The following is a 15,295-nucleotide window of genomic DNA, read 5'->3' as shown; positions in this document are numbered from 1 at the left end:
GTCGAGTAATGAAATCTAGTTGTCGATGATGTGATGGTCGGGTTCAAAGAAGTTAATGGTGGTGTTATAGTGGTTTCACGATGGTGGTCCTTATGGTGGCTCTTGGTGGTTATAGATGATAGCCGATGTGAGGTGGTAGTATCATGAAGATGTCTAACAAAAATAGAATGGACTTGATATGGTGGTGATGAAAAGGTGTCGTGAAGGTAAAGAAGTAAAAACAATTCAATTTATATTATTGTTTTGCATCGACCTTACCTCTTTACTCTAAAAGCTCACGGGGATGCAGAAACATGAGAAAAAAGAAATAAAGTCTGATCGAGATAGCTAACCGATTTTGTATTCTTCCCTTGATCATTTTCTTGATTGGTACCAATGTGATGACAAAAAAATCAATTCACAATTTGATGGAAAACGATATGTAACAACCCACTAGTTTTCTGTGTTTATATACGGATTATATACTTTTATCTAGCCGTATTTATACATATCCATATATATCTGTATAAAATTTGTATATATATATATATATATACTGTATTAGGTATATGCATTTATATATATATTTGTTATATATTAGTATCCATATATCTGTATTTACATTCTCATTTGTATTTCGTTTATATTTATTTATTTACTTTTTTATAGATTATACGTAATATTATTAATAACTATAACTATAATTATAATAATAATGATATTAATATTATGTATAATAATAATAATACAAATTTATAATAATATAATGGTAATAATAATATTACTAATGATAATGATAACAATTACCATAATTGTGTTACATTAACATTTTTAATAACAATAATACTAATTATACAAATATTATTAATAATCATCATAATGTTAATAATGATAATAATATATCAAATCAAATGTATCAATTTTCATTAATAATATTAACAGTACATATATTATTAATACTACTAATAATAATGACTGTAATATAACAACCTTAATTAAACTTGTAATTATATTTTAGTATCTAAATTCTACATTTTATTACATATGTAATGTTTACTAATTATAAATTATATATTTGAATATTTACACACTATATATATATATATATATATACATATTTACAGTAATTGTTCGTGAATCGTCGAGAATGGTCGAAGGTCATTTGAATATACAAAACAGTTCAAAGTTTTTGAGACTCAACATTACAAACTTTGCTTATCGTGTCGGAATCATATAAGAATTAAGTTTAAATTTGGTCGGAATTTGTCGGGTCGTCACAAAAACCCTTTACCTGAACCACTAACTTAACGCATGAAATCATGGAACATGGGACCCCTTTCCAAATCACGTGCAAGATAGCGAATCTATTTTTCCATATGAATACTACTGGATACTAGTAATTATGTGACTGCAATTGTTAACGGGCTATTAACTTTGATTGGGATAATCCAGCCCAGTAGTTCTAATCGGGCCTCAAAAATTACCCAACAGAAAATAGATGATGAAAGGAGGATGACTAATTGCAGTGATGACATTTTAATATGATAATGAGGTGATTAAGTGATGATTTACAATAAACATGATGGTGATGATACTGTGAAAACGTTATACCATGTATGATAGTAAACAATGATGAAGTTAAACGAGTAAGAAGATGATAAACAGATAGATGGGTTACATATTTTAAGTGGTGTTGTGGGCCGAGGTTCGGTTTAAATATTATAATTGAGACGAATGATGAGGATACGGGGAAATAGCATTGATACATGATATTGTTACGAATTAGGATGATGATTATGATATAGTGATATTAGAGATGATTAGGATTGGGATAATGGTTTTTAGATGATAACAATATTAAGATGATGATGATGATGATGATGATGATGAAAAAGGGGAAACACAAAGTAACAGGTTAAATAAGCATAAGATTGATATTAATCAAGAAAAACGAAATGGAGTAGTTGGTTTGTAATGCTATCGGGTTAGCGGGACGTCGCGGGTTCAAACCCGGACTTGGGCATTTTTTTAAGGGCTACTCCTTTGAGGTAGTTATTATTAATACTCTTATATTTATTATTTCATTATTATTATTATTGTTATTATTATTATTATTATTATTATTATTATTATTATTATTATTATTATTATTATTATTATTATTATTATTATTATTTATTATTGATTGTTATTAAGTAATTAATATTATTACTAATATTAGAAATAAGCTTTTTAGTATAATTAATATTATTATCATTATTATTATTACTATTAAAATATATAGTATTATTATGATTAATATGACTATTAAAATTTCTATTAAAATCATTAGTTTTATTAAAAGTACCATTATTATTTAAAATACTATTTTTATGAAAACTAACGTTTTATCTTATCATTATTATCTTTTCTATTAAAATTATTATTATTACTAACATTACTTTTATTATTAGTATTATTATCAAAGCTATTAATACCAATATCATTACTAAATCTAATTACTTTTAGTATTATTATTATTATCATAAAAAGATAAAATTTTTATTTATTATTATTGATATTATTTTACCAAATAAATAACTATATAAGAATATATTTAAAACATATCACATAACAACATTACTATTTTTATAATAAATGCTAATTATTTATCTAATGTATTTAAAATAAAGTATAGTTAATTTAGTTATTAATGAAACATACAAGTTACTAACATAACAATTAATAATAAAACATAAACTTGTTCGATTATGATTATATGTTTTAATATAAATAATTGATATAGGTTTGTGAATCCGAGGCCAACCTTGCATTGTTCAGTTCCGTAGTATGAATATTTTTACTACAAAATATCGTATCGTGAGTTTCATTTACCCTTTTTACTCTTTACGTTTTTGGGTTGAGAATACATGCAAATGCTTTATTAACTGTTTTACAATATTTATATGCGTGAGTTTCATTTGCTCCCTTTTTAAATGCTTTTGCAATATATATTTTTGGGACTGAGAATACATGCGCTGATTTTATAACTGTTTTACGAAATAGACACAAGTAATTGAAACTACATTATATGGTTGAATGATCGAAATCGAATATGCCCCTTTTAGTCTGGTAATCTAAGAATCAGGGAACAGACACACTAATTGACGCGAATCCTAAAGATAGATCTATCGGGCCCAACAAGCCCCATCCAAAGTACCGGATGCTTTAGTACTTCGAAATTTATCATGTCCGAAGGGAGTCCCGGAATGATAGGGATATTCTATATGCATCTTGTGAATGTCGATTACCAGGTGTTCAATCCATATGAATGATTTTTATCTCTATGTATGGGATATTTATAAATGGAAATGAAAATCTTGTGGTCTATTAAAATTATGAAATGATTATTTATGATAAACTAATGAACTCACCAACCTTTTAGTTGACACTTTAAATCATGTTTATTCTCATGTATGAAAGAAATCTTGCGCTGTGCATTTGCTCATTTTAGAGATATTACTTGAAGTCATTCATGACATATTTCAAAAGACGTTGCATTCGAGTCGTTGAGTTCATCAAGATTATTATTAAGTCAATTATAGTTGGATATATTATGAAATGGTATGCATGCCGTCAACTTTCAATGAAATGAAAGTTTGTCTTTTAAAAACGAATGCAATGTTTGTAAAATGTATCATATAGAGGTCAAGTACCTTGCGATGTAACCAAATGTAATGTATTCGTCCAGATGGATTAGGACGGGTCTCTACACCACAGGCGTTCGAACACAGGATTTAGCCCCTTCATACATGTCCCTAATAACACAGATATATCTACTCGGGATACTTCTACCATTAAGGGTCTTCCAAATCAAGTTTCGTGGAACGCAATAGTAGGCCTTTTCCAAGTCTAAGAAAACCATCTCTAGGTTCTTTTGTTTTTCTCTATACTTCTCCATAAGGCTCCTAATAATATGAATTGTCTCTATCGAAGAGCGCTCCGGCATGAAACTAAATTGGTTCTCCGACACATTCGTTACGCGTCGAAGTCTAGTCTCAATCACTCTCTCCCAAAGCTTCATAGTATGACTAAGTAATTTTATGCCTCTATAGTTACCGCAAATTTGCGCATCCCCCTTGTTCTTATAGATGGGGATAGTCTCGCTCAGTCTCTATTCCATAGGCATCTTAGAGCTTCGAAACATCTTGTTGAAAAGGCAAGTCAACCACCTAATACCATCATCGCCAAGGCACCACCATGCCTCAATAGGGATCTGGTCTGGTCCAACATCTTTATTTCTCCCCATCTTACGTAGTGCCAATCTTACTTCCTCATGATTGATCTCCTCACAATCCCTGTTGATCTGGAATTGTTCTATATCAGCTTCTTGCAGATCTTCGTGATGCTCGGTTCTGCCTCCAACGAAGAGAGATGAGAAATACTCTTTCCATCTTTTCCTAATTTCGTCCTCCTTTACTAAAGTTTGACCAGCTTCATTTTTGATAAACTTGATGTTATCAATATCCCTGCGCCTTCGCTCCCTAGCTTTGGCTATCATGTATATATCATTTGCTCCCTCTTTGGAGTCAAGCTTCCTATACAGATCTTCATATACCTTTTCTTTTGCCCGGGCTACAGCCTTCTTAGCTTCTCTTTTGGCTTCTTTATATCTCTCTTCAACCCTGGTTCTATCCGTCGAAGTCCCTCTTGGCAAGTGATAAGCTCCCTGAACCTTAGTTGCTTAAGCGCGACTTTGCTTTGAACCTCATCACTAAACCACCATGTTCTACATAGTAGTATTATGGATATAAACAAACTATTAATGGATTCATGGTTAGCAACATTCTGGATTAACACATATTCTACATTAGTAGTTATAAGTTTAGTTATAACCTAGTAAAATCATTTCATTTTCAGCATTTTCATGTCATGAATATCGACTTACGCTAACTGCAAAAAATTGTGTTCTTTCATTTGAGATCACTAATCATCTCTAGCCTAGCATTTGGAATGATGATATATTCACATTGTTAGACATATTATGTTACACCCAAGCCCGCAATTGTCTAACACACATGAGGTCTATTTATGTTCAAAAATAATTCATTTAGGTCGCGTACATTATTTACCCTCCTCGAGTAAGCTAAAGAGATAAAACCTTATCAATAATAAATTTAAATGTATAGAATTAAATAGCTAGCTAGCTAGCTAGATGAATAACATTAAAAATTGCTTCACTTCTCTATATCTCTATTATTTTCAGGGAGTCATTCTTCAACCCCTTTTTGGTCAGCTTCATTATAGGCAACGCAAGTTGCCTAACTTTTTAATTGTTTAATTTTATTAATTACTAATAAATCAGGACTAAATGTGGTAGTATCTAGTTAAATAATGCATACAGGTGCACCATCATTATCTCTTTATGACGCTCGTATTAAATAAAGACTCACTGGGAAGACCATAAAACAACTTCCTATTCGAGATCTAAGTTAAGTTTTAGCTTTCGGCTTAAAGGGCTGAATTTATAGAATGGAATTAAAAGGGTATATCTGTCATTACACAAAAGATGGTGGCAAATCGTAAATACAAAAAGTAGAGGGACTAATCGGAGCAAAACAGTCAGATGAGTTGAACAAACAGAGCGCCAAATTCGGCTGCCCTTTTTTCAATTCTTTTACAAATTTTTTTTTAATTTTAATGATAAATAAAATATTCAAATTGTGATGCGTTAATGGCGATCACGTTTATATAAATTAACAGGCACGGATTTTGTGTTCTCTTTTACATTTTCCGTTGTTGTTGTTCAAATTGATCACATTCTTCAATTTCGTTCCGTAGTTTTGAGGTAATTTGAGGTCAAATTATATATCTGCATTTACGTGATAGTGCCTGTTATTATTGATTTTAATTTTGAATTGTGTAAGTAGGTACACGATCTAATTCAGTTTCAATAAAGTGCCTTGAGATTTGAAATTATTTGATTTTTTATATAATGTTTTGAGTAATAATTGATTTATGTTCGATTTGTGAAATATGAGATAATCTGTGTAATCTGTAAGTGATGATGTGTAAATTATCACATTTTGTGTGTTGCTCCAATTTATTTTGCAGTAAGCACATTTTGTCTGTTTAAAATTCTAAATATACGTTTCTCTGAATAAAGGTATAAGCAGGATCAGATGCTTAATTAAGTTGATTAAGTTATTGATTGTGTTCAGCTTTACACAGTATTTTGTAAATTAATTTGTTTTCATACATTTTATCAGGATAAATTTTACCGATTATGGAACCTCCTGTAGCTGCAGAAGTAGAAACCAAATCTATGAAAACTGATGAAACGGAATGTTCTAAAAGTTACGAATGTGGACTTTGTGACACTGAAGTTGTTTACAAAATAGCCCAAGAACTCCTGCCCGGATTAGCGTCAGCGTGCGTTGACAACACGACAGGTGGCATTTTTACGAGTGCTGGTTCAGTAGCTGCTGATATGAGAAAAGAGATGACCGATTATTTAACACAAAGAAGCAAAACTTACGTGGCTGAGTTCTTACTATCAGAAAACGCCTCGGGATTAGAATTATCTGAAAACCCTTCTGATTTAATCCTTAGTCTCATTGATGATTTCGCTGCGTCTAAAAGAAATATGTTTAGTCGAGTTTCTGAATTGGTTTTAAGTGACAGAAGAGAAGATAGAATTGAAGATTTTGTACAAGAAATGGAAATTAATGGTTTTTGGTTATTAGCTCGAAGAGAATGTATTGCTTCAATATTGCTTAAAAATGTTGACTACAAAAATGTATTTCATTGTAATATGGAATTTAGCTCTGAGGAAGAAACGGCGAAACATAGAATTGAATGTAAGTTTAGACCTATGGATTGTACAAACGAGGGGTGTACAACTAGGTATTGTGCGGCTCAGAAAGAGCATCATGAAGCGATTTGTCCGTTTATGATACTCCCGTGTGAACAAAAATGCTCGGATTTTGTTTTGAGGCGTGAGATGGATAGGCATTGTGTGACTATTTGTCCAATGAAGCTTGTGAATTGTGCGTTTTATACTGTCGGATGCAAATCGAGTATACCTCAGTGCAATGTTCGACAACATAATAAGGATGATCTATCTTCTCACTTGCTTTATGTTATACGAAAAGCTCATAAGGAAGCTAATGATGATGATCTCAAACGTAGGGTCGAAAAACTCCGAAGTGTAAGTTTTTCTTCTTTTTTTCATCAATAACAGAGGTGGGACTCGAACCTACGCCTTGGCAAAGGCTTCCATATGGTGGGCCCCAACTTCTAAGGAAACGAGTACTGCTGAGCTATTAGCTCGTTGGTTAGTTTTTTTATGAACAATTATTCTGTTAATTTTGATTATAAACAGTTCTTGAACAATTAGAATCTAAAATTTTGAATATAAAGGTGTATGTAGGTCTATTTATAGCAATAGACCTTTCGAAACTTTCAACACGTATGGCCCTTTCCTATTGACCCATTTGAGATAAGTACAACCCGAAGGGCCTATTTATAAGTAATTGGATCGAAATTGTCACCATGTTACAAGTTTATGGTCTTTAATTAATTATGGGTTAGAAACATCTAAACTTTTGTTTGTGACAGCTATCAAATATTGAAGAATTGGCAAGAGCACGGGATGCACGAGCGTTGACATATTTGATCAAGAATGCTGAAGCGAAACTTGGACCACTAGAAGCCAAATCCAGGCCACCCACTGACGAGTCTGCTGACTCACCACGCGCGAAAACCGAGCCAGTTGAAAAAGATGGCTCTGACTCACCCAAAAAGGAGGAGCACACAAAATCACAGCCGACTAATAAATCAAGCTCGCCAACTGAAAAACCTTCCATAAGAGGAGACACCAAATTACCCACCGAAGAAGTAACCCTGTCACCAAATCTTGACGAATCTACAAACACGAAAGAAGGATCTGCTGACTCGCCGGTTAAAATAGAGGAAAGCAAAATTAAAGAAGAGTCATCAATACCACCAATAAAAGAACAAGATGTAAATAGTGAATCAACAAAAAAGAAGCAAGATTTGAGAAATTTACAAGAAGACAATAAAGGATTAGAAACAATAGAAAAAGAGCAAACAGGATCACCAGTAAAATGAACGTTTGACGAACAATCCCAGTGAGAAGAAGTAGAAACAACGTCATAGGTAAAAGATATCCTATGTCCAGCCTGTAATGACGTAGTCGATTTCAAGGATCACACTCTTTTCTCGTGTAACATAGAAAAGGAAGTTTAGCCGTGGAGTTCGTGTTTGGATGGAGTTGTCCGATTGCTCGTTTAATTCCATCGCAGGCTGACAACATTAGTTCACTTATTGGAATGGTTTTAAGTCTTCGTAAGGTCGGATATATGTTGTCTCAGTTTCGATGTGGATTCTTTTTACAGTGTTTTCTTCGAAATCACTAGTAAACAAACTGCCTTGTTTTGTTACTACTTTTTGCCCAGAGCCCCATACTGTATTTATTTGCAGGACGCGGTTGACCATGATAGATTAACAATTTTTGTTGCTACATTATGTATGCAAATAATCAATCTTGATACTCTTCATTTTTCTGTGATAAAAAAAAAAAAAAAAAAGATTCTCATTTGTTTAAATAAGATTGGTTCGTTCATTAATCTACATGATCAAAAGAACATTCACTAATTAGCAGGTCACCCAAAGCTATTTGAGCCTTCAAAAAACTTCATCATGTTACTCAACCCACATAATTGTCAATATATTATATGGGAAGGTAACACCATATAAAAACATAAAATCCAGAGTCATCAGCTAGCATAGATTCATCAAAGTTACCTGAACTCGGCCCAGTGCCAGCATGGCACGTCACACATTGGCACTATAAAGAGGATGCAAACCCAATAACAGAACACCATGAAACTACACAAAGGCATAATGATTCAAATTCAAGGTAGCATAATATAGAAACAAAATACCATGCCCTGCCCTAGATACCCACAGCAACTCAAGTGTTTTCACGTCTAAACTGTGATACCGGCAGTAAAGGTTTTAGTCAAGTAAAGCTAGAAATAAGAAAACACAAGTCTTTCAGTAAATAGATAAATAATGTCATTAAATTAACTTTCTTCCTTCCTTCGATATTTCATCAGAGCCTCAAGTTCATGATTTGGGGGTGTACTTATCCATCAACTGAGTCAACTCGGCATTAAAACCCTCCTCCAACGCAAGTTCTTCCTTCCAATGCCTTTTCTTCATTTCAGTCACCTTCTCTTCATGCATTTTAACCAGCTTCTCACGTTCTTCCTCAAATTCTTTCAGTTCTTCAGATTTCTCCTCCCTGCATTAACAAATCAACGATCCTAAACCCTTTTGATAATACCAGGCAACTTATATGGATGTCACATGATACACGTCATCGGATGAAGATGTCAATGAAATAACAACTGGAAATTTCATAGATAGACTAGTAACTTCAAATCTAGGTATAAGCAATACAATTTTGGAAAAAGCCTAACATTTTCATATCCCCTTTTGATAATAACAGAAAAAAAGACATTTTTTTATGGAAAGTAGTGAGAAAATACCTCTCATTAGGACCCACCGCTTGCTGCATCTTATCAAACTGGCCTTCTTTTGCATTCCGGGAATCTTGAATTACCTTCAGCTGGTCTTTGAAAAACTGTTCTTGGTAATCCATCTAAAATATAATAACACACACCGTGAAATCATATTTATGCAAACAAGTTTACTAGTAAAATAGCCAGTTTCACGTCAATAAAATAGAAATAATTTAAAAAATTACCTCTTCCCTGTTTTGCTCATGATACCGAAGTGTTCTCTCCCTTACAATACGAGTCTGTTCTTCATTTTTCCTAAGCTTCTGAGATATAACACCCAATGACTCTTCAAGTGCTTTTGTGTGCATTTGTTCTTTTCCAACTCTGTTTTTAAAATAATGCAACTGTTGATTATCCTCATTCATTTGCTTCAACTGATCAACAACCTTTTCTTGGTAAGAAACCAACTCAAACTTCAACTTTGTTTTCCCTAGACAAAAATAAAACAAGTCAACAGACATTTCAAAAACAAGTGAACAAAACAATGAAAACCAAAATACAAGTACAAACCTTGAGAATGCTGATTAAAGATTTCCAAATCTTTTTTGTTGGCCATGTAACCATACAATTGACGTTTACCTCCAGGATAGAACAGTTTAGGGTGATGATCCCACGCATTTCGATCAGTACCTTCATGTTCAAAATGCTTGCTTAACCGTTCAGCTTCTGTGTACCCTATGGCCGATGACTCAAATATCAGCACACTCATACCCCTGTGACCTCTTGGCCCATAAGAATGGCGGGCCCTCACTGCATCATACGACCCAAAGTAATCTAGAAGCTCCTGATTTCCCATTCCAAGCCACTGAAAACAGATGTTCAATTGGGTATATTAATATAACGGTGTTATGATAATGAAACAAAACATACATTAACAAGACAATTGATTACACCCACCAAACGAGACCCATACACTCAAATTTGAGTCAGCTGGGTCAAGCTTTCGGGTCAATTGGGTCTTAAAAAAAAATTAGACCTGGCAATGTAAACTAAAACTAAAAAAAAGATCCAATGGGTTTCCCCCCAACCTGACCCATTTGGACCCGTTTAAGCATCTGACCCCATGATCCATGACTCATTTCAACCCAAACCCGTTTTGACCCTTACCCAAACCCGTTTGCCAGGTATACAACTGATATATGTACCTTATCGTTGTCATCCTGTTCAAGCAGAGTATTCATGATCACAACCATTGGTGGCCACACAATTTCTTTATCTTTCACAACTTCATTCAATCCCTTCCACTGACCAAACGATTCACCAGCTGGTACAACCGAACCTCCCCTTCTTTTCAACTCTTCTTCCAAAACTTCAGCAAAATCTCGATGAATCTTTACCCTTTTGGAACCTTTAGTTTTAGCATGTGTCGCAAGCGATTGTAGGTTCTTATACCAGTCAATAGCACCAGGCCCATTCTTACAAGCAGGACAGTGCCACTGCCTAGTTGGTTCACTGATCTGCTCCAAAGTCAACGTATCCAAAGTCTCAAAAAAGTCATAATACCACTTATTCTTCTTTTTCTCATCATGACTTTTCGGTTCATCAGAATCATACTCATACTCATCACTATGGAGATCATCATCATCAGATTCATCAAGTTCTTCATTGTCATCATCATTATCATCTTCAACATCTTCAACAGGTTGAGTAACAGGAACAGGAGCAGGAACATTAACCCTACGCCCTGCATCGTTTCCCAACTGCCACGCATTAGCCGGCCTCGAATTCCAATTCCAACCGCTTTGCAGTGGGGGCTGAATCACATTCGAGGCGGCATAGTTTATACTACCACCACCTCTACCACCAGTTTGTGGTCCCCACGCATTGTTTTGAGGCCTAACTTGCCCGTTTCCACGTCCAGCGGGTCTTTGACTTTCAGGTTGACCCCACACATTTGCTTTAGGGGCCTGATACTGTTTAGGTGCACCATTATTTCCAGGTTTGTTTTTGTTTTTCTTAGAAATAACCTCCCAACCGCCATCCTGGTTGGAATCCAGATTCACATCATGAACCGCTTGGTTCAACTGATCAACGTTAAAGTCTGAACCGCTAGCTACGGTTTTACCTTTCTTAGACTGAACACCTCCTTTTTTAGAGCTCATCTGCAAACAGATTCACAAACAAAGATGAGATAACCTAAAAAAAACAGCTTCAAATATGATATACGTGTATCAGTATATCAGTTACGTCAGTTCACTAAACTTACAGATTAATCTGTCAGATCATCATCATATACAACAAAACTAAGCAACAAAGTGTACACGAAGAACAGATGACCTAAAGAAACAGCTTCGAATATGATATACGTATATAAGTTACATCAGTTCACTAAACTTACAGATTAATCTATTAGATCATCATCATATACAACAGTACTAAGCAACAAAGTGTAAACGAAGAACAGATAACTTAAAAAACAGCTTCGAATATGATATACGCATATCAGTTACAGATTAATCTATCAGATCATCATCATATACAACAAAACTAAGCAACAAAGTGTAAACGAAGAACAGATAACCTTAAAAAACAGCTTCGAATATGATATACGTATATCAGTTACATCAGTTCACTAAACTTACAGATTAATCTATCAGATCATCATCATATACAACGAAACTAAGCAACAAAGTGTAAACGAAGAACAGATAATCTAAAAAAATAGCTTCAAATATGATATAAGTATATCAGTTATATCAGTTCACTAAACTTACAGATTAATGTATCAGATCATCATCATATACAACAAAACTAAGCAACAAAGTGTAAACGAAGAACAGATAACTTAATAGACAGCTTCAAATACGATATACGTATATCAGTTACATCAGTTCACTAAACTTACAGATTAATCTATCAGATCATCATTATATACAACAGTACTAAGCAACAAAGTGTAAACGAAGAACAGATAACTTAATAAACAGCTTCGAATACGATATACGTATATCAGTTACATCAGTTCACTAAACTTACAGATTAATCTATCAGATCATCATCATCATATACAACGAAACTAAGCAACAAAGTGTAAACGAAGAACAGATAATCTAAAAAAATAGCTTAAAATATGATATAAGTATAACAGTTATATAAGTTCACTAAACTTGCAGATTAATCTATCAGATCATCATCATCATATACAACGAAACTAAGCAACAAAGTGTAAACGAAGAACAGATAATCTAAAAAAATAGCTTAAAATATGATATAAGTATAACAGTTATATAAGTTAACTAAACTTGCAGATTAATCTATCAGATCATCATCATATACAACAAAACTACGCAACAAAGTGTAAACGAAGAACAGATAACTTAAAAAACAGCTTCGAATACGAAATACGTATATCAGTTACATCAGTTCACTAAACTTACAGATTAATCTATCAGATCATCATCATCATATACAACGAAACTAAGCAACAAAGTGTAAACGAAGAACAGATAATCTAAAAAAATAGCTTAAAATATGATATAAGTATAACAGTTATATAAGTTCACTAAACTTGCAGATTAATCTATCAGATCATCATCATATACAACAAAACTAAGCAACAAAGTGTAAACGAAGAACAGATAACTTAAAAAACAGCTTCGAATACGATATACGTATATCAGTTACATCAGTTCACTAAACTTACAGATTAATTTATCAGGTCATCATCATATACAACAAAACTAAGCAACAAAGTGTAAACGAAGAACAGATAACTTAATAAACAGCTTCGAATACGATATACGTATATCAGTTACATCAGTTCACTAAACTTACAGATTAATCTATCAGATCATCATCATATACAACAAAACTAAGCAACAAAGTGTAAACGAAGAACAGATAACTTAATAAACAGCTTCGAATACGATATACGTATATCAGTTACATCAGTTCACTAAACTTACAGATTAATCTATCAGATCATCATCATATACAACAAAACTAAGCAACAAAGTGTAAATGAAGAACAGATAACTTAAAAAACAGCTTCGAATACGATATACGTATATCAGTTACATCAGTTCACTAAACTTACAGATTAATCTATCAGATCATCATATACAACAAAACTAAGCAACAAAGTGTAAACGAAGAACAGATAACCTTAAAAAACAGCTTCGAATACGATATACGTATATCAATTACATCAGTTCACTAAACTTACAGATTAATCTATCAGATCATCATCATATACAACGAAACTAAGCAACAAAGTGTTAATCGATTACATATATTTAGGGTTTATAAGAAATTAAACTTAAAAAACCCTATTTAGGGTTTGTACGGAACATTACCCAAAATGGATAAAATCGGAAAATGTTGAACAACTAAAAAAATAATCACTACCACCGAAATTCATTTTCAGTGCACAAGTAGAGATTCAACAAATAGCAGATCATATAACCTAAAAAACAGCTTCGAATATGATATACGTATATCAGTATATCAGTTACATCAGTTCACTAAACTTACAGTTTTAATCTATCAAATCATCTATCAGATCATGATCATATACAACGAAACTAAGCAACGAAGTGTTAATCGGATTTATTTATTTAGGATTTATATGAAATTAAACTTAAAAAAACGCTATTTAGGGTTTGTACGGAACATTACCCAAAATGGATAAAAACGAAAAATGTTGAACAAACTAAATAAACAAAAGCATAATCACTACCAACGAAGTTCATTTTCAGTGCACAAGTAGAGATTAAACAAATATCAGAAAGAAAAAAAAAAAAAAAGTATCAATGTTGGTACCGTTGAAAGCGAAAATTGGAAGCAGGGGATGATGGTGATGGTGATGGTAACCGAATGAAAAAGAAAGAGGTAAATGAGTATTAATATTTGTCACTTTCTTCGGTAATTTCACCGAAATTTAAGTGATTGGATATTTTATTTATTTTTTATTTAATCTATATATATATATATATATATATATATATATATATATATATATATATATATATATATATATATATATATATATATATATATATATATATATATATATATATATATATATATATATATATTCTTTAATTCTTTAATTATTATATATGGGAATGGGAATTTGGGAAGTATATGAGTAATTTTTTAAACACGGAGGAAACGAAGAGACAAAATTCGAAAACTAACCTTTGAACCTTGATTTTACCATTTTACCAATGAACGTTTTCCAAATTCCTTATCCGAACGATTATCAAATTTGTAAGATAAAACGTTAGACTGCTCGTTACCGATCAAAGTTGCGTTGAGAGAGCCAACAAACCACGATTTAATAGGTCTTGCAGAAATGAGGTCTTTATCACCCAAGTCAATCTCCTCATTTTTATCCTGATGTTTGCACTCATCATCTCTCGACGACTTTTTGTTCTTACTCATCTTCTTCATAATAGTTGTGATCCTGATACCCCACCACTCGAGGAAGCAATGCACGCTACATTAGAACCGCCAAGTGATCATCGATTGAGTCTTCTTTAAAACAGTTTTGAACCGTCTCTCCAAAATCAGTATCATACTCATTATACTAAAAAGCAAACCAATGCTCACCATTACTTTAATATTTATTATGTTTTTAATACGTCTAGTATTTATACAATAATTTAGTTGGTATTAAAACAAGTGTCTTGGTGGTTGATTGATATTCTGCTTGTAAGTGTGCATTCGCAACGACCACAGTTTGATTCCAGCAAGCACCCTTTCTTTTCCTTTTTTTCTATTGT

General features: G+C 32.8%; 3 protein-coding genes across 4 annotated transcripts; 1 reads left to right on the top strand and 2 right to left on the bottom strand.

The window, feature by feature from the left end:
- Positions 1-4,132: 4,132 nt before the first annotated feature.
- Positions 4,133-4,519, bottom strand: LOC139871338 (uncharacterized). The gene has a single exon (XM_071859058.1). It carries the CDS (start codon positions 4,517-4,519, stop codon positions 4,133-4,135), a length of 387 nt encoding a protein of 128 aa, XP_071715159.1.
- A 1,725-nt stretch (positions 4,520-6,244) lies between these two features.
- Positions 6,245-8,091, top strand: LOC139871337 (uncharacterized). Its single transcript, XM_071859057.1, has 2 exons — positions 6,245-7,168; positions 7,579-8,091. Exons 1-2 carry the CDS (start codon positions 6,245-6,247, stop codon positions 8,089-8,091), a joined length of 1,437 nt encoding a protein of 478 aa, XP_071715158.1.
- Positions 8,092-8,853: 762 nt separating this feature from the next.
- LOC139871783 (protein SUPPRESSOR OF GENE SILENCING 3-like) lies at positions 8,854-14,370 on the bottom strand. Of its 2 annotated transcripts, none has more exons than XM_071859510.1 (6): positions 14,331-14,370; positions 10,715-11,671; positions 10,080-10,374; positions 9,755-9,999; positions 9,537-9,649; positions 8,854-9,289 (listed from the first exon to the last, which is right to left on the bottom strand). In XM_071859510.1, the coding sequence occupies exons 2-6, from the start codon at positions 11,669-11,671 to the stop codon at positions 9,112-9,114; spliced, it is 1,788 nt and encodes a 595-aa protein (XP_071715611.1). In that variant the 5' UTR covers positions 14,331-14,370; the 3' UTR covers positions 8,854-9,111. The 2 variants fall into 2 exon arrangements, with proteins under 2 accessions (XP_071715611.1, XP_071715612.1); XM_071859511.1 differs by lacking the exon at positions 14,331-14,370 and adding an exon at positions 14,187-14,286.
- Between the last annotated feature and the right edge of the window lie 925 nt (positions 14,371-15,295).

Source organism: Rutidosis leptorrhynchoides, chromosome 10, assembly GCF_046630445.1.
Source record: "Rutidosis leptorrhynchoides isolate AG116_Rl617_1_P2 chromosome 10, CSIRO_AGI_Rlap_v1, whole genome shotgun sequence".
Taxonomy (NCBI): domain Eukaryota; kingdom Viridiplantae; phylum Streptophyta; class Magnoliopsida; order Asterales; family Asteraceae; genus Rutidosis; species Rutidosis leptorrhynchoides.
Note: the sequence above shows the minus strand (reverse complement) of the source record. Positions and strands in the feature narration are given on the sequence as shown.